The sequence below is a fragment of the Papaver somniferum genome, chromosome 6 (genome assembly GCF_003573695.1).
Source record: "Papaver somniferum cultivar HN1 chromosome 6, ASM357369v1, whole genome shotgun sequence".
NCBI lineage: Eukaryota > Viridiplantae > Streptophyta > Magnoliopsida > Ranunculales > Papaveraceae > Papaver > Papaver somniferum.
In genome coordinates this window covers 15,785,937-15,803,808 of record NC_039363.1, presented here as the reverse complement: position 1 = coordinate 15,803,808, position 17,872 = coordinate 15,785,937, and the positions used below count along the sequence as shown (strand labels likewise).

The 17,872-nt window shown below is 36.2% G+C and overlaps 2 protein-coding genes across 3 annotated transcripts; one reads left to right on the top strand and one right to left on the bottom strand.

Annotated features, from left to right (window-relative positions):
* Window positions 1-272: 272 nt before the first annotated feature.
* On the bottom strand, window positions 273-2,400 carry LOC113285479. 2 transcript variants are annotated; one of them, XM_026534360.1, is made up of 3 exons: window positions 2,315-2,400; window positions 1,214-1,579; window positions 273-1,126 (listed from the first exon to the last, which is right to left on the bottom strand). In XM_026534360.1, the coding sequence occupies exons 2-3, from the start codon at window positions 1,574-1,576 to the stop codon at window positions 698-700; spliced, it is 792 nt and encodes a 263-aa protein (XP_026390145.1). In that variant the 5' UTR covers window positions 1,577-1,579; window positions 2,315-2,400; the 3' UTR covers window positions 273-697. The 2 variants fall into 2 exon arrangements, with proteins under 2 accessions (XP_026390145.1, XP_026390146.1); XM_026534361.1 differs by lacking the exon at window positions 2,315-2,400 and having other exon boundaries at window positions 1,214-1,909.
* An 834-nt stretch (window positions 2,401-3,234) lies between these two features.
* LOC113285478 (purine permease 3-like) lies at window positions 3,235-4,698 on the top strand. The gene is made up of 2 exons (XM_026534359.1): window positions 3,235-4,040; window positions 4,144-4,698. The coding sequence occupies exons 1-2, from the start codon at window positions 3,276-3,278 to the stop codon at window positions 4,495-4,497; spliced, it is 1,119 nt and encodes a 372-aa protein (XP_026390144.1). The 5' UTR covers window positions 3,235-3,275; the 3' UTR covers window positions 4,498-4,698.
* The last annotated feature ends 13,174 nt before the right edge of the window (window positions 4,699-17,872 follow it).

Here is a 17,872-nt window from a genome sequence, read left to right as displayed (position 1 = left end):
TATCTGAACTCATGTAATAACCTGTTAATTCATAAAATACCATAAAAATGTAAGAGAAGCCAGATGTGAAAATGAATAATAGTACACAATTAAAAGAACAGAAAAAAAAAGAAAAAGGAGCAAAAAGATACAGACATAATGAAGACAACAATTTTTTCATAATGAAAACCATATATATTATATATATTCTCAAGTCAAGCTATTACATAGGATGTCCTACAATTATCTTCACTGCAAATGATGAGTAATCAAACAATGAGATATACGGTATACTTCTGCATCCTACAAATTAAACCAAAATTACACCAAAATATCAACAAAAATCAAAAAGGCTTGACTTCAGATAGTGTGTTATAACTCCTTCTATATCCCATAGTCTATTTTCCTGTGGTTAGCTAGTAAATATGTGTAACCAAAAAAATTTCATCTAGATTAGTACCACTAGCTTTGATTCACAGTGCTTCATCATTTTAGTCAAAGGTTCCATCTTCAATAGAAACAATCCAATCATCCCTTCGATCTTTCGACATTTTGATAAATGTCTCTCTCCATCCTTGGTTTTGAAGAACTTTCACCGCCTTCACATATGTGTGCCTTCCAACATGTGCCCCCATTGAATCCAAAATTTCTAAGCATTCAGAGATGGTATATTTTGTTTTATCCTCTAGTTTAGCTTTAGCATTTTAAGCTAACATCTTTAACGACTCTCCGATCTCATTAGCCTTGTTTTCTTTCCTGCCACGTCTACTACAAATCGGTGTACACGAACGGCTACGAATTGGTTATCTACATTTTCTTCCATCTCACCAGCTACATCACCACTATCATTGGGAACATGGGTACTTCTGTGGCTACCACTTGGTGTTTGCGAGCGACGACGAAAATCAACATTTTCTTCCATCCTATCAGCCGTGACACCACCATTAGGGAAGACCTGTGTATCTAATGGTTGCGTGGGACTTCCATTTTCAGTCATATTTATCTCATCTTCACCATCCGTAGAAGAAAAACCACCTTCTTGTGTCTGTCTAAGATTTCCCGTTGCCACGGTATCACCAAATATAGTTTGTAGCTTCCGATATTCGGGGCAACCAGATACACGGAACACCTTTGTTCGTGGAAAATTCTGTTAGTTAATGAAAAGTTAGTATTTCATCAAAATAAAAATGTTGCTGGATAGCTAAAAAAAGAAGGTAAAGTAGTTGAACACCACCTTCACTTGCTCATCCCACCATTCATTTGAGGCCTCTACGGTACACAAAACAGGATCCCAGCCTAATCCGGTGTTATCTTCCACGAGTTTCTTATGATCTTTGTACTTTTCCTTCAACTTGGTGAATTTGTTCTTGAACGACTTCAAAGAATATTTAAACCTAAACTTCTTATGAAACTGCTTCCTAATGTCAGTCCAATCATGCTTTGAAAAGGTTCCTGTTTGCCTATTTTCGCCACATATTCGGACCTTATCTAACATCAACTCTATGAAATGTGACTCATGTACTAGAGACCAATTGGCCGGAACTTCGTTAGCATCTTCAAACGAAGGCAATGGGGATTGGTTTGAACTTGAAGCCATAATCTAATAAACAAGGAAGACGCAAGATGATAAATACTTCCTACTACAGGACATGAATACACTGCAACCAAAGTATCAAATTAACTTAACATTCAGCAGTTCATGGGAGAACTGAAAAATGCTTTATATAAATGCACATCTCATCGCAAATAGACGGAAACCTTAGACGCACCCTTGGAATATGCTAACTGGACTTCATGAGAGGATTGAAAGTTCAGTAGGCATAGCCAACTTGATAACGTTGTTCTTCTCATGATTGATGATACCAAATCAATTTATTATTCATATGATTAATTGCTAAGTAATTCCTTATTCATTAAGACTACACCCACCAGCTCTCTTAAATCATGATAAACATCCCAACCAAAATGAAAATTTTAAAGATTCAACTATACTAACAAAACAAATTAATAGAATCCACAGTCAAAAGTTGTAAGATCTCTAAAATTTCAATTTGTTTCATTTAAATTTTTTAATCTACATCGAATGAAGAAAAATTAAAAAAGATGGGAAAGATGATATCATGACTTACATCAACTACTTACAGAAGTTTTAAGATAATCAGATCTACATAAACAAATCAATATACATTCAAAAGAATCAAAAAAACAAAATAAATCATGCAACAAATCAAAGTTTTAAGATAATCAGATCAAAGGCTTCGGTACTTCTACAATCTGGAAAAAAAAAATGCTACAAAGAACATAAATCTCATCAATTTTCTTTAAAGATTTATACCTTTCAATGGTATTACCCCTTTGTACTCTTCCTAATCAAAGCTGTTCTGAATTTTTTTTTGTTCTAGGAAGACGAGTTCGAATGAGAGAGGAAAGTGTATTAAGAAGGAAAGAAAAAGAAAAAAGAAAAAAAAGACGACATCACCGAGGAGAAGTTTAAAAACAACTTCTGGGAGAAGTTTGAAATCGAGTTTTTTCACTCCAAAAAAAAAGCTACTTTTTTGCTTAAATAAGTTGGTGTATAATTTGTCATCCAAACATGCTTTTAACTCTTTAACTTAAATAAGTAGAAAAGTTACTTCTGTTTTCATATCCAAACGACCTATAAGACTCGTGCATTCTACCAAAAGTCAAAAGCCTCTATTATTAACTCTTAGTGGGAACCATGATGAAATGAGCTCCACAACTAATAAGATTTGGCCTTATATATTCTGGCCTCTCATTTTTTATGGTGTCCAAAATTACCATGTCAATGTGATATAGTGGTAAAATTATTGGCGTAGGTATTAACACTCTGTTTGGAATTCATTACGGATCAAAAGAAGAAGAAAACAACCCCATTTACAGCTCCTTTTCATTACATTACATGCGGAAAACTTTTGTTCTGTCTACTCTCTCTCCGTTTCTGGAAAAGAGTTGGTAACATTTGTTCTTTTTTTTTTTTTTTCAATTTGACCTATGAAAAAATGATAATAACTCTTTTACAGGAGAACACGGAGGTAGTATGGTAGTACAATTTTTTGTTTTGTTTTTAAACAAAAAGAGTCATATTTTACTATTACTAGTAGCCAAAAAGAAAATAATGTTTCCATATTAGTCGATCCAATGATTCTAGAGCTGATAAAGTTACAGCAACCATCATTTTCATGCACATGACAGCACTATATAATGGGCACCTTCACCACATATTTCTTTGCAACTCTATCTTTATTTCTCTCTAATAGATCATTATTGCTTCCGCCATGGATATTGAAAAACTAGAGATTCTAGGAACAACCCAAAATGGCAATTCAAACACCCATACGGAGAAACCAAAGAAAACCAAAAACTGGCTGTTAGTCATTATCAATTGTGCTATTGTTTTTGTTGGTGCAATAGGTAGTCCTCTCTTAATGAGGCTATACTATCTTCATGGTGGCAGTCGTATATGGCTTAGTAGTTTTATTGCATCTGCTGGTTTTCCAATTCTCATATTTCCTCTCATGTTTCTCTTCTTTCGGTCGAAATCATCCGCCGATAATTATTTTTCATCTTTTTGGTTGGAACCAAAGTTGTTTCTTTGGGGTGCCATACTTGGGGTTATGTATGGTCTTGTTACTTTCATGTACGCATTGGGTTTATCCTATATTCCAGTGTCAACTTCATCCCTTCTCATGGCAACTCAATTATGCTTTATTGCATTTTTTACATGGTTGATTGTGAAGCAAAAGTTCACAGCATTCATAATAAATGCTGTTGTTGTGATGACACTTGGATCAGTGTTGTTGGGTATTAATACTGATGGGGATAGGCCAGTTGGTGTATCAAAAGCTCAGTATTTGTTAGGATTTGTTTTGACGCTGAGTGCTGCAGCTTTAGCTGGGTTAATAATGCCTCTTATTGAACTTGCTTTCAGTAAAGCCATTAGAAACCTCACGTATTCAAGTTTGTTGCAGTTCCAATTCGTTCTTTCGGTTTTTTCAGCCACCGTTTGCGTCATAGGGATGCTAGCAAACAAGGATTTTCAGGTACCGTAACTATATATTGTTGAAAATTACGGATTTTCTGGTACAGAATTGCCTAAGCAATCCCCATACTGATACACATGGATAATGTTGATTAATTTCACAGGCTATACCTAGAGAAGCAAATGATTTTGAACTTGGCAAAGCCAACTATTATATCATAATGGTCGCGACCGCAATAACATGGCAATTGTCAGGTGTTGGAACCATGGGCGTAATCTTCTACGCGAGTGCTCTTTTCAACGGTATACTCTCATCAGTCCTAATCCCATTAACAGGAGTAGCAGCAGTAATGTGTTACCATGAAAATTTCACAAGTTTAAAGGGAATGGCGTTGACGTTATGTCTTTGGGGTCTTTGTTCTTACTTCTATGGAGAATACAAGATGATGAATAATGTAATGAATAAGGAATCCACAAAAAGACTCGACAAAGTCGAAGATGAGTACGAAGAACCATAAGCTGTATGAATCAAGCACTAACGGTACAGTAAAATTAGTGATAAATGAGTCCCTGGTGAGCTGCCCATAACTTTTCAAATTGTTACCCAGGAATTGGATTGTTCTGATTTTACTCCAACTGTGTGTTCAATTGTAGTTTCCTAAACGTATGTTTTGAATATGAAAGTCTATCCAGTAATAAAGCATTTATACACTGGGAAAGAACCATGACAGGATCATACTATATTGAGCTGTTTGCCGGAACAGGACTTAAAAAAGGGTAAAATTCTCCGCACTTATTGTTTCTTGTCGGAAATTCCAAAAGCAACGTTTTGTACTTCTAGTGACTGTTTTACACCTTTTTTGCCCTCCAAAATCTAGTAACTGTTTTGGTCAATCGAGGACTCATAGAGTCCCACAAATGCACCACAAACGTATCATTAACTATTCCAGTTGACTGACCCAAGCACGCGGGTACACTTCTACTAGACACTCGAAAAACGTATTATTGATCGCTGACTAAATAGTGTCGAGTGCAGTTGACCATGAACATGAGTCCAGTTGACTGGTCAATATTTCGAACACATTATTAGCACACTTCAAAAAAAACATTTCCCACTACATTCATAGTGTAGTCGTGAGCAGGGATATGGACTTCAATTTTTTAGGGTCATATTTTGTCCTTTTGGTCATAGGATAATGCTATCCTGCACGACACCGTGGAAAAGCATTATAAGCTAGCAATCTTCCGTCCGTTCGATCAGGAGATCATGTCTTCTCTCACTGTACAACTGTACGATAAAAAAATGATTTGCAAAGAAGTTCTTTTTAGCTTTAGAAAAATGACACCTTCTTCCCAGGATCTCTCTGTCGTTTCTTTAGCTATTCATTCTAACCTTTTCCATTCTCCTTTGAATAAATAAAAAAAAAATCCTCTCAAATTCTTTTTGTTGGGGAAAATTGAATTGAAGCCAAAAAATAAAATAACATGTAAACCTTAATTTGAAAACTAAAAACCCACATCTGAATTGGTTTTTAATGATGATGATTTGATGATAAACTTAGAGAAAAATGAGTGTTAGTGATACTTTCATGGCTACTCAGTACCCACATCAACTTCCAGAAGCTTCAGTCTTTGTTATTTATCTCTCCATGCACTTCGATTAATTAGTGTTGCTTTAATTTCTGAATTTTTTAATGAATCAAAACTTAATCAATTACCTGGTAATTTAGCAATTACTAGGTTTTCTAAAGAAGAAATTTAGATTTATTGGTGAAAAAGTGTTGTTGTGTGATAGGCTTCGATTTTCAATTTTGTCCGACTATTGTTAAGTTAGATTGAATATCTTGAGGAGATTTGGGGTTAGATCAAATGAAGATTGAATAGAGAGTCGCAGTTGATGTTAAATACGGTGAAATATCCATTACACAATGATCTTTTTTGAAAATGGGTGGTGATGTTGCTAGTGACTGAAATAGTGGCGGCGGTGGAATTGATGTCAAAGAAGGAAGAAGGAGAGGTTCTGTTGTTGCCGGGACCTGCAATCTTAAAGAAAATGACTTGAAGGGGCTGCATGTAATTAATTATTTAATTTGATAACTCATCTCTCTAATCTAAGCTAATCTGTAGTATCTGACGGTTGGAAACCCGCTAGCTCATAACGCATTTATATACGACAGTGCGGGATAACACTGTCCCTGGTCATATATGTTATTTCTGGAATTCAGAAATACGTTGACCATATACGCGGAACTGAGTAATTTTTTAAATATTTTTTCGGCAAAAATCTCTACTATATTCTCACATATTAATGTCGATAATTTTATTGATATTCCTAAAGATCATACACTTAGGTTTGTTAAAGAATGTCCAATACTTAAAAAAAGTCACCCACCTGCCTCCACCACTTGCACACTTAGCTGCGCACTAATATTACAGTGCTGGGTTGCACGGACACAACACTACGCGACGCGGACTCGGAAACTAAAAAATTCACAAAAACAAACTTAAATTTGTTAGTGGTGTTTCATTGGAAGATAAAACAACATGGGTTACGTGAAAAAAATCACAAAATTACTTAGAAATTGTGCAACGGACAAGGTGAAGGGGCGAGTGTTAAAAATCCGAGGTTGGAGAGCTAAAAAAGTAAGTATCGCATTTTCGATGACTAGGTGCCTATCATGGACTTGTTGAACACTTTTTGCATTAGGATTCCCAAATTGTTGGCTAAATTTGTTATGTACTTTAGCCCAAAAGGTTGTTGAATCCTCCCTTTCGGAGGATTGACGTCTAAGTCGATTTTCCGCATACCATGCTTTCGTGATTGCCAAATCTTCCGCGGAGTCGAATGATGCCATTTCTTATATGTATATGTATGAAATGAGTAGTTGTGGAGTATATGGAGTGAGGAGGAATAAAATGATCAATTTCGGGGCAAATGGGGTCCAAAGGTGAGGTCTCTATTTATAGAGAAAGTCCCCAACAACTATTTTTTTTGAAAAACGTGAAATAATTTGAAATAACCGGTCTTTTAGAAGGACTGTAAAACCTGATTGTGTTTATATGCCACAAGGAATCGATCTTTCTTGCGACCAATGTAAACCGATTAAAGACATTTTAAATTTTGAATTTTCACCGACACCAATCGGTTTATATATTTCCATATATGATCCGATTCTATCTTGGCTTAAAACATCCAGGAAGAATGGCTTGCACAATCGGTTTATGTAGACATATCGAGTAAACCGATTGTTGGCATGTCAGGCTAGAATCAATTTGAACATTAAGTGCATCAAGTTCAACACAAGATCATCCAAAATAAAAACATCAACCACACAAATATCATCCAAAATACAAACATTAACCATCCCAAAAGACTAAAAACAACCATAAGTCTTATAAACTTAAAAGTTTAGTATTTAAAAGTTAAACTTAAAAAATTAAGGAGCACCAGGAGCATTTGCAGCAGCAACAACATCAGGAGCATCAGCACCACCACCAGCACCAGCATCAGAAGCAGCTGCAGCACCACCAGCATCAGGAGCAGCCGCAGCACCACCAGCACCAGCATCAGGAGCAGCAACTTCTGCATCATCCATGGCCATATATTCAACCATTTCTTCAAACATACCTTCTAATTCTTGGTGGGCATTCCTCCCAGCTGAAATAATGTTTCTCCTCATCCTGGCGAACGTCATGACCTCAACAAGCTCTTCAACTGAAAGCATATCAATCAATGCAAGGGCTTATTCAAGACGGGTCTCAGCTCCGAAAGCAAACTTATATAGGCTTCTCACTGGCACTCTTTGTGGTTTCCTCAGAATATTTCCAAAGTTAACTCTCGATTGTAAAATGGTAGGTGTCCGAAGTCCATTTTACAGAAAAGATAAACAAAAATCAAGTAAGAAATCGGTACATATAGAAACATAAGTAATCCGATTCTGAAGAGATTAAAACAATCAGGTTATGCGGTACATGTATAAAACCCGATTATGGAAAGGAAGATGAAGAGACTATAGTAATCGAATTACACATATTACATATATAAACCGATTCTGGTGATGTTAATCATCAAGTAAGAAATCGGTACTACCGCAGAATCGGGTTATGTTAATCATCGTGTAAACCAATTACTGTGCCTTCTCTTCATGGACGAAAACAAAACCCAGAATCGGTTTATTCGATAGGTCAATAAAAACCGATTCTGGGTGTAATCAGAATTTTGATTTGTCAAAAACAAAAATTTAAACATGTAAATCAACAAGATATGAAGAATCATAGATTGGATTGATGGAGATTTACCTTTTTCTTGTGTTGATCGAAGGTTCGTTGGAGAAGAAGATGAAAATTAGGGTTTTGAGAATTTGGAAAGATTAGGATGGAAATATAAAGTTTTTTTTAGGTTTAGTTTTTTTTGTTTTTGGATTTACTGAAAATAGAAAGATTAGAATTTATGTGAGAGAGTTTTAGGAATTAATTTGGAGGTAAATTAGTATTTTTAAGAAGTTTGGGTGCCTATAGTAATTTGGTGGTGTGGGAAGAAAAATTTGATAGGCCCCAATTAAGTGGTATAGGCCCAATTTAACCAGGTAAAACTTGCCCAAATTGAATAAACGATAATATCTCTTTTTCAGAAACGGAGGAGTATTTTTGTAATATTAGGTTTATATATATACATATGCTGTTATGGAGTGAACAATATTAAGTGGATATAGGGCCAAGGAGAAACCAGATAGATGATGACGCTGAACAAGAATAAAGAAGAAGAAGAACAGCGAATCAATGACCCAATGACTGTGTAGATACAAAGCAACATTCATGCCATATCTAGGAGCTAGGAGGGGCCATCAGGAGATACAAAGCAACTTTATCATGGACCCCGAGTGTCGCTAGACACAGACATCAAAACACATATAACAAATGCAACTGAAATGATAGTAGTAGAAATTTATCCTCGCGTTTTTAGGGGCCACCCGAAAAGATTTAGGGGCCATCAATTTATACCCAACCAAAGACTCTAGTTAAGGGGTACCTTATATGATATTGAAGTTACATAAATGCCCTTCTGGTAAAACTGTATAAAAACCAAATGAAAAAGAATTCTACTCATTTCAACTCTTATTCTTCCAGTTTCATATTATCTTCTGATTGTGGAAGAAAAAAAAACTTTCTCTCGTTCTTGTGTTCAACCGAAACATCGTCGCGAATCGTAAAATCAAAACATCATCGATTCGTTTATAAAACAATGGATAAAGGAAATGAAACCCACAGACCTAGAACCAAAAACGTTGCTCGGGGTATCGATCCAAAGACTGGGATTTTAGCAAGAAAGAAAGAAATTGTTGCTGCAAATGAAGAAAAACGCGAAGAACGCGAAGAAGAAGTACCCGTCGATGTAGTCGGTGGTTGCGATTCCGATAGTCAAACACTTCGTCAACTTCAAATGGCCCCAATTAGGTAAGAATCTATCATTTTTGGGGTTTATTTCGCTTTAATTCGACGAATCGAGAAAAAACATTTCTAGGGTTTTCGGTTATTTATCCAGATTCGGGCGATATTCATGCTTATTTACTTCCGAATATAGTCGTGTTCTTCATTTCTCAAGAACATCGACAGTATTCGGGAGAAATATTTGATGGTTATCGGCCGAATATTATTGGCCATTTCTTCCTGGATACAAGCTGGTAATAATCGGTAGTTTAATGAATTTTTTGGCTCCCGAATATATTTTTAGTAGACACACAGTATTCGGAAGTACACTCACTACCGAATATATATATTGAAAAAATCTCAAAATTTCTGATATAGGAAAAATCCCATTTTGGGGCCAGTATTTATTCGGAAGACAATATAATGTTTTATACCTCCGATTGTGTAGGATAAAATTTTAGAGTTTCTGAACTCCAGTTGATGAATATTTGGTTGTAAACATGTTTAGTTATATTTCGATTGTTTTTCATTCGGGAAAAATATGTGTCTTCTTACTTCCGAATTTGTTCATTCGGGTTATAGTTGTGTACTTTGTCTTCCGATTGTGTAGGATGAAAAATTTAGAGCTTCTGAACTCCAGTTGATGCATATTCGGTTGTAAATATGTTTAGTTAGCTTTCGATTGTTTTGTATTCGGGAACAGTATGTGTCTTCTTACGTCCGAATGTGTACATTCGGGTTATATTTCCATACTTTGTCTTCCGATTGTATAGTTTGTAAATATTGTTCCTTTCTTTGTTGTTTAGACAAAGTCGAGAATGGAGGAAGAAAGTGACAGCTAGTGCTAGGAGGGAAAGGAGTGCCAAAGATAATTCAAGTGCTCAACAAAGTTTACAAGAACAAAGCAGTCAACAAGGAGTGCAACCAAGTGCTGAACAAAGTGTAGAACAACAAGGCATTGAACAAGGGGTGCAACCAAGTGTTGAACAAGCCGCTCAACAAAGTGCAGAACTAACTGCTCCACAAGTTACACCCCACCATGAAATTGAACCAGTTGATCCAGTGCCAAGAGTAGAAGAAGAAGGACAACCAAGTGGTACCCAAAAAGCCAAAAAAGGAAAAGATGGTGTAAAGAAGGATATTTCCAAGAAAGCATCACATCTTGTCCCTCAGCACTTGAAGAAGAAGGGTATTCCAGCAGGCACAATCCTTGGGCTACCGGCGGATGGAGGAAAATTTCTATTTGGATACAAAGACTCATGGGCCAGAGAAATATACGAAACCGAGGCAATAAAATTACTATTTTTTATTAATGTATTTTCTATGTGTTATTTCGTAATATTTGTATTAAGGATTTTTTTATGTACTTTAATAGGATCATCAAGATGCGGTCCGTCTACTCAAACCTACCGCCGCATCAACAAAAATGCTTACGTGGCCTTTATCCGGTGAATGTGAAAGGTTCAGGTCAATTGTTGCCAACTCGGGGTTAGCTAATGCCGCCGAGAATTCATTGTTGGAACATGATCGTGTGGCCATATCGGCGTTCGTGGAGAGAATGTATCCTGAGACCGATACTTTCCATATGCCGTTTGGGGAGATGACGATTACCCCGGATGATGTTGTGCAGATTCTTAACCTTCCCGACCAAGGCACAGCTGTGAAGTTTAACTACACAAAGCAGTTAAGTTGGGCACAAATTTATGCTCTAACTAAAAAGTGCTTAGGTTGGGATGAAGAGACAACAACAACAGAGTTTAGGAGGCATGCAAGTTACAGAACAAGACAGATCAACATTACAGCTTTGATGAATATGTTCCGAGGCACCTTGGAGAAGGAAAAGAATGGAACGTTAACTGATGAGAAAGTGAACCACGCTGCCACCGCATATCTCCTTTGTGTATTGGGATGTGTCATATTCCCCAATACTTCTGGCAACCGGATCGACGCCAACCTTATACAACTTTTGGATCCTCTCCATGAAGTCGGTGACTATTCTTGGGGCACGACATGCCTAGCATTCTTGATGGAAGAGTTGAGAAAGGCTTCGAGGCTAGGAACCTGCCAAGTTGCCGGGAACGTGGCTCTATTGCAGATTTTTCTTTAACTCTATAACTCACTCTATAGTTATTCGGTAGACAATACATATGATGCATATTCATAACTCCAAACTATGCATATTCGGGAACATGTTACTTAGTTTTACTTCCGATTGTTTAGAATCTGAGTTTAGTCTTGGGGAGTTACTGCTGAATATATAGGCCAAAGTATTATAGGTACTGAACTCCAAATGACGCATATTCGGTAGGAAATGATCCATCTCTTTTTCCGAATGTTGGTTATTTGGTGGCTAGGTACTTATTTTGTTTTCCGATTATATATAATCGGAAATATTCTTTTGATATTAGTACCGAATATACAGGCCAGAAAAACTATAGGTTACTGAACTCCAAATGACGCATATTCGTTAGGAAATGATCCATATCTATTTCCGAATGTTGGTTATTCGGTGGATAGGTACTTAGTTTTATTTACGATATATATAACCGGAAATAATGTTTGGAAATTACTACCGAATATACACAATATTTACTAAAACTTGGTTTCTTATGTATATAGGCATGAATCTATGACTACTTCCCTATCCTGAAGTTGGCCGGAGAGAACCCGGGGTGGTGCAAAGGTACTCCTAGAGGAACAAAGTATATATTTGAACACAACCGTTCTAGGACAAAAGATCAGCAGTTGATTCGCATGAGGGAGATTTTGGACCAATTAAAGGCCTCAGACGTATGCTTTGATCCATACAAGGAAGATCGAGCCAGTGGGCATATAAATGTTCGGTCGGACTTGTCCCTTTATTTTGGACCATTGTGGCACCCCACATGATATGTGATGTATAACCCCTCTAGGGTGATGCGACAACACGGGTATATACAACATCAACTTGTGGAGGAAATGGTGGATTACTACAAATTGGAGTTGGAGTTGTGCTCTTCTAGTGGAGACAATCTCACAATTGTTCACGCAGGCCCACCTACTGTTCTTGATAACTGGGATAAGAGGAATGACTTCATTATCGACACTGGTAGACGAACCACCCGAGGTGATGAAAATTCTCCAGACTATATGAGTTGGTATAACAACGTATCACATCCTTTGGTTATCCGTGAAATCAAATCCAACACTACTGTGGCGGGTTCAAGTTATAATTGTATAATCAAAGACAAACCAACTGGTTATGATAGACTGGTGCGTGTTCTTATATTTTGGTTCATTTTATATTATTCCTATAAATCTTAGGTAATTACCGTTTGATGTTATGTCATTACGTATAAAAAACAGGTGAATAGGTTCAAGCGTGTTTCCAAAATGTTAACTGCATGCCTGAATAGCGGAGGTCCCATGCCAGCTGAGAAGATCAAAGAGGCTAGAGACCTAGTTGATAATATGGATAACGAAGATTATGCTGCCCAGTTTGAGGAGAAAGTCACGAAGAGGCATCCGCCCAAGGTGGCATTATCAAAGACGGGTAAAAGAACTCGAGCTTCATCGAGCGCTGAAGGTGCTCCAACTGAAGGTGCTCAAACCCGTGGTCGTGCAGGACTGGGAGGTAGTCACGGTCGTAAAGTAAAGAAGAGAAGATAAATGATAATGATTTGTGTTGTACATTCGGGACTTTACAAGTACCAATATAGAAGGTTAGACAACCCATATTCGGAAGTTTTGGTAACTGAGTTGACTTCCGATTATTGCAAGTTCAAAATTTGAAAAGTATCAGTTTTTCCAAAATTCTGATTTTTGGGCCATCGTACATTCGTGACTTTACAAAAAAAATTTATCCTCCGAATATTACAAGTTCAAAACAAACCATGCCATGGCTCTAGGTGGTTCCAAGGGCCAATATAGAAGGTTAGACAACCCATATTCGGAAGTTTGGGTAACTGAGTTGACTTCCGATTATTGCAAGTTCAAAATTTGAAAAGTATCAGTTTTTCCCAAATTCTGATTTTTGGGCCATCGTACATTCGGGACTTTACAAAAAAAAATTATCCCCCCAAATATTACAAGTTCAAAACAAACCATGCCATGGCTCTAGGTGGTTCCAAGGGCCAATATAGAAGGTTAGACAACCCATATTCGGAAGTTTGGGTAACTGAGTTGACTTCCGATTATTGCAAGTTCAAAATTTGAAAAGTATAAGTTTTTCCCAAATTCTGATTTTTGGGCCATCGTACAAGGGGGGCTTTACAAAAAAAAAAATATCCTCCGAATATTACAAGTTCAAAACAAACCATGCCATGGCTCTAGGTGGTTCCAAGGGCCAATATAGAAGGTTAGACAACCCATATTCGGAAGTTTGGGTAACTAAGTTGACTTCCGATTATTGCAAGTTCAAAATTTGAAAAGTATCAGTTTTTCCCAAATTCTGATTTTTGGGCCATCGTACATTCAGGACTTTACAAAAAAAAATTATCCTCCGAATATTACAAGTTCAAAACAAACCATGCCATGGCTCTAGGTGGTTTCAAGGGCCAATATAGAAGGTTAGACAACCCATATTCGGAAGTTTGGGTAACTAAGTTGACTTCCGATTATTGCAAGTTCAAAATTTGAAAAGTATCAGTTTTTCCCAAATTCTGATTTTTGGGCCATCGTACATTCGGGACTTTACAAAAAAAACTTAGCCTCCGAATAATATAATCGTGTTTAAAAATACCAACCTAATCGGTAGATAAAAATTTAAGTTCGCTAACGAATGTCTTATTCGGAGGAAATACGTGTATCGTTAGCAACCAATTGTAGTGCATCATTGATACGAAACCTCAATGACCATATTTTCAAAAATTAGAGCCGTTGGAAATCTAATCTATATAAGGAGGGTAACCCCTCTCAGTTATTATTGAGTAAAAAATCAAAATGAAAAACCTTTTCAATGGAAAGTCCATCATCAATCGACAACATACTTCGAAGATGCAAGCGAACAACTACATCAATTGCAGCAATGGAAGAAGAAATACAAAAAAGGAACAAACAACCCAAAAAAATTAAACCAACGTTAGTGGCAACGAAGGAGGAGGAAGAGGAAATCAAGGCTAAGAAGCGAGGTCAAGAACAATTCCATCAAAGAGAAAGATTAAAACAAGTTGAGGAAGAGACCGAATGGATAAAAAATTATTACATTGTGAAAGATCTACCCAAAGAACAGCAGGACGATCGTATATTTTGGATTAACGTTTCATTGGGTCATTTTCTTGTTAAGTACAAGAAGCCACGCCACAATTATGAACCATCCCATGTTTCTTCAAGGGTGCACCATGTTATAAAATTATGCACCGAGTACAACCGTATTCTTGCTAGGCACAGAGACGACAGGTTTGCGGCACAAGATGCTTATTCCAAGTGGAGAGGAGAGTTGTTTCTACATTTCGAAGCCGCGTTGATTGTTGCATCTCGGACTGGGAAAAAAGAATAACATGTGATGTTTGAGTGCTGTAAATTTAAATTTTTAATATTAATCAGCGGTTTGATAAAATATGGAATTCCCGAATATGATTAATCGGATTGAAGTGTTATAATACTCTTTCGCGTCCCACCTCGCTCACAAATCATTTCAAATCGAGTGTCACTAACATGATTATTTTGAACTACCACGCACATGTTATCTTTTGCCTTGTTCATAAGCCATTCCTTTGCCTCCTTCTTACTTCCAAATGTCTAAACGTGCATAAAACAAAACAAATCTAATAAGCATAACCATTTAACATATAAATTTTGAAAAAAAAAAGTAGTAATGAGTATACCAAATCGTTTGCATAGTATAGGGAAGTGTCGGGCCTCAAATAGAAATCATCAACAAACTCTTCAACGGCCTGCATATGAAAGCAACAAATTATTATACAATAATCGGAGGTTATTAAATAAGTCAAACTTCCGAATATACTATATTCGGAATCCTATCGGTTACCCAAAACACCCGATTTATGCAAATGAATGTACACAGTTTACTGAGTGCAAAAAATGATATAATCGGAAACTAAAATATATAGTAAAACAGCCGAATATAAATAACCGGGAGATAACTTTAATCGATAAATATCTGATTTTCAAGTTTTCCGGAAATTTTATTTTGAGGCCACTGTTATATTCGGCAGTCAAATAATGTTAAACTATTACCGATTGTAAAGGATAAGAATAATGAGTTTTGAAATTTTTTGAGGAATTCGTTTTTGGGGCCATTCGGGGGTAAATAACTCTACATAACTACCGAATGTAGATTTTTTTGGAAAACCAGTTTGAGGTTTTTTCTCATATTCGGCAGTAAACTACTATCTTGGAACTACCGAATATACATATTTGGTACTCAGTGTGTTATATTCGTAAGTTTATTCGAGAAATTATCTACCGAATCTGGGTAGTTCATGGCATTCAATGCATGCAATAATCGATTTTTCTTGTTTACAAAAGAACACAAACGCATGCAAATCGAGTATTTGAGTTTCTTAACATAATACCTGTGTTTTACATGCATTGTTAGCTTCAATATCAGGCGATTCTCCATTTTCTTCCATGAAAGGGTCGTCTAGGTTTTCCTCTCCACAAAAGTTTGGATCATTCAACATATACCCCAAATCGTCTTCTCTAAACGGTCGTGAACCCTCAACATTTTTTTCTTCGCCATGATTCTCACCTTCTTCTTCATATCCATCCATTTTTGTAGTGATAAAATGGATTTTCCCTTTTTTCCTTCACCTTCTTCTCTATAACTCTAACAACTCAAAAATGAAAAAGAAATGGAAAAAATGAAACAGAAATCATTCTAATACTGCACCGACTACAATCGAAAGTCTGGGTAATATTTTGGCTTCCGATTGCAATCGGAGGATAAAAATGTTATCATATCCTACGAATATATAAGGGTAATTTTTCCATTACGAATTACGCGAGATAAGGGCTGGCTACATTTTCCCTTTGGGTGACCTTTTTTGTTTTATTGTTGGCCCCTAAATCCTTTTGAGTGGCCCCTAAAAACGCGAGGAAATATATCTCCAAAGTCATCATGAAGAAAATCAGGTAAGATATATACTCCGCCCGCTGGTACTTTCTGCTTACTACAACTAGTTGGTCACCTGTGCGATGCACGGGCCTTTTCATTGCTTACGGAAAATTGAATGTTCTTTTTATATAGTCATCATCAAAATTATTTTGATAAGGGGTTTTCGTATTACTTCATTCTTTTTTTTAGTATCTACAAATTTGTGGGAGTATCCTGGAATAACAATAAAATAATCCTAGTAAGTGTGCAAAAAAAACCAAAATAATCCCAATAAGTGTGCCAAAAAATAAAATGAACCAAAAAGGGCTAAAATTATTTGTAGCAATAAAATTTTATTATTTTTTTTAGTTATATTCTTATCAAATCTAAGAATACCATTCTTATCATCAAATGGAAGATGATTAAAGTTGTTTTGGTTGGCTGAATAAAACCATACCATTCTTATCAAATCGAAGATTCACATCCCTTTCGCCTATGGTTTCTTTGCGGTGTTTCTATGTTTCTTCGTTTTTTTCTCTTTTGTTGTGAAGTTTTTCAAGATAGAAATAAATATACTTTTCCTTTTCATATTGTTCCGCAAGTCTTTTCTATTCTTGTTTTTGTGAATTTGTTGTTTTTAGCCATTTTTTTGCTGTTCTTTTTGATTACTGCGTGTAGATAATGATCTCGTTTAAGAAGATTTTCTTGCTTCATCATGTGAATTTTTTTGGGCTAAAGGAAGTAAAATCGATCATAGATTACCGCGTGTAAGTAGTGATACTTATATACATAGAGTATAATTAGGGTGTAATTTTTTTTTTAATTTTCCATATTTTGTTTCCATATTTTATCTAAATTATGGGTTTATTATGAAGATATCTTATTTTGTTTTCACATTTTTATCCAAATTGAGAAACCCTAATTCTTATTTAGGGTAAGCAAGCCATTTTTCTTTTTTTCATGAAATTCTTTTTGGAAAATGTAGCTATTGAAATTTACAACAACAAATATCTAAATTAATATGGTAATAATCCCATACCATGTAAAGGACGATGGGAAGATTGATAACCCTACGATGGATAGTCTTCGTTGGCCCGTTTCTTCATTGGCCCGTACTTTCCACGGTTAGTGCTCCCAATTGCCATGATCGGCCTCAAAACCTTTTACTGCACAATCCCAGCTGCTCCGGATAAACGTCATTTCATGATACAACACCAACTTAATGGTATATGAAATGCTGACACCCCTCATGAAATCCATGTCATTGCCCATACTTTACTTTGAGCTTGTAAAAATCTTTGCATCGGAAAATTCAATGCATACATAAACAATTGGGTAACACAGCTGGCTGCAATATTTATATTTTGACCTATCAATGACAGTAATGGTGTTGCAAATATAGAGATTAAGGTTAGTGGTATTGCTGTTCC

What these genes read in the sequence shown, in the direction of transcription:
- LOC113285479 (XM_026534360.1), bottom strand. Translation starts at nt 1,576, where the DNA reads ATGGCTTCAAGTTCAAACCAATCCCCATTGCCTTCGTTTGAAGATGCT. An exon ending in GGTGGGATGAGCAAGTGAAG is followed by an intron (nt 1,127 to 1,213) that starts GTGGTGTTCAAC and finishes ATTAACTAACAG; the next exon opens with AATTTTCCACGAACAAAGGT.
- LOC113285478 (XM_026534359.1), top strand. Translation starts at nt 3,276, where the DNA reads ATGGATATTGAAAAACTAGAGATTCTAGGAACAACCCAAAATGGCAAT. An exon ending in TAGCAAACAAGGATTTTCAG is followed by an intron (nt 4,041 to 4,143) that starts GTACCGTAACTA and finishes TTAATTTCACAG; the next exon opens with GCTATACCTAGAGAAGCAAA.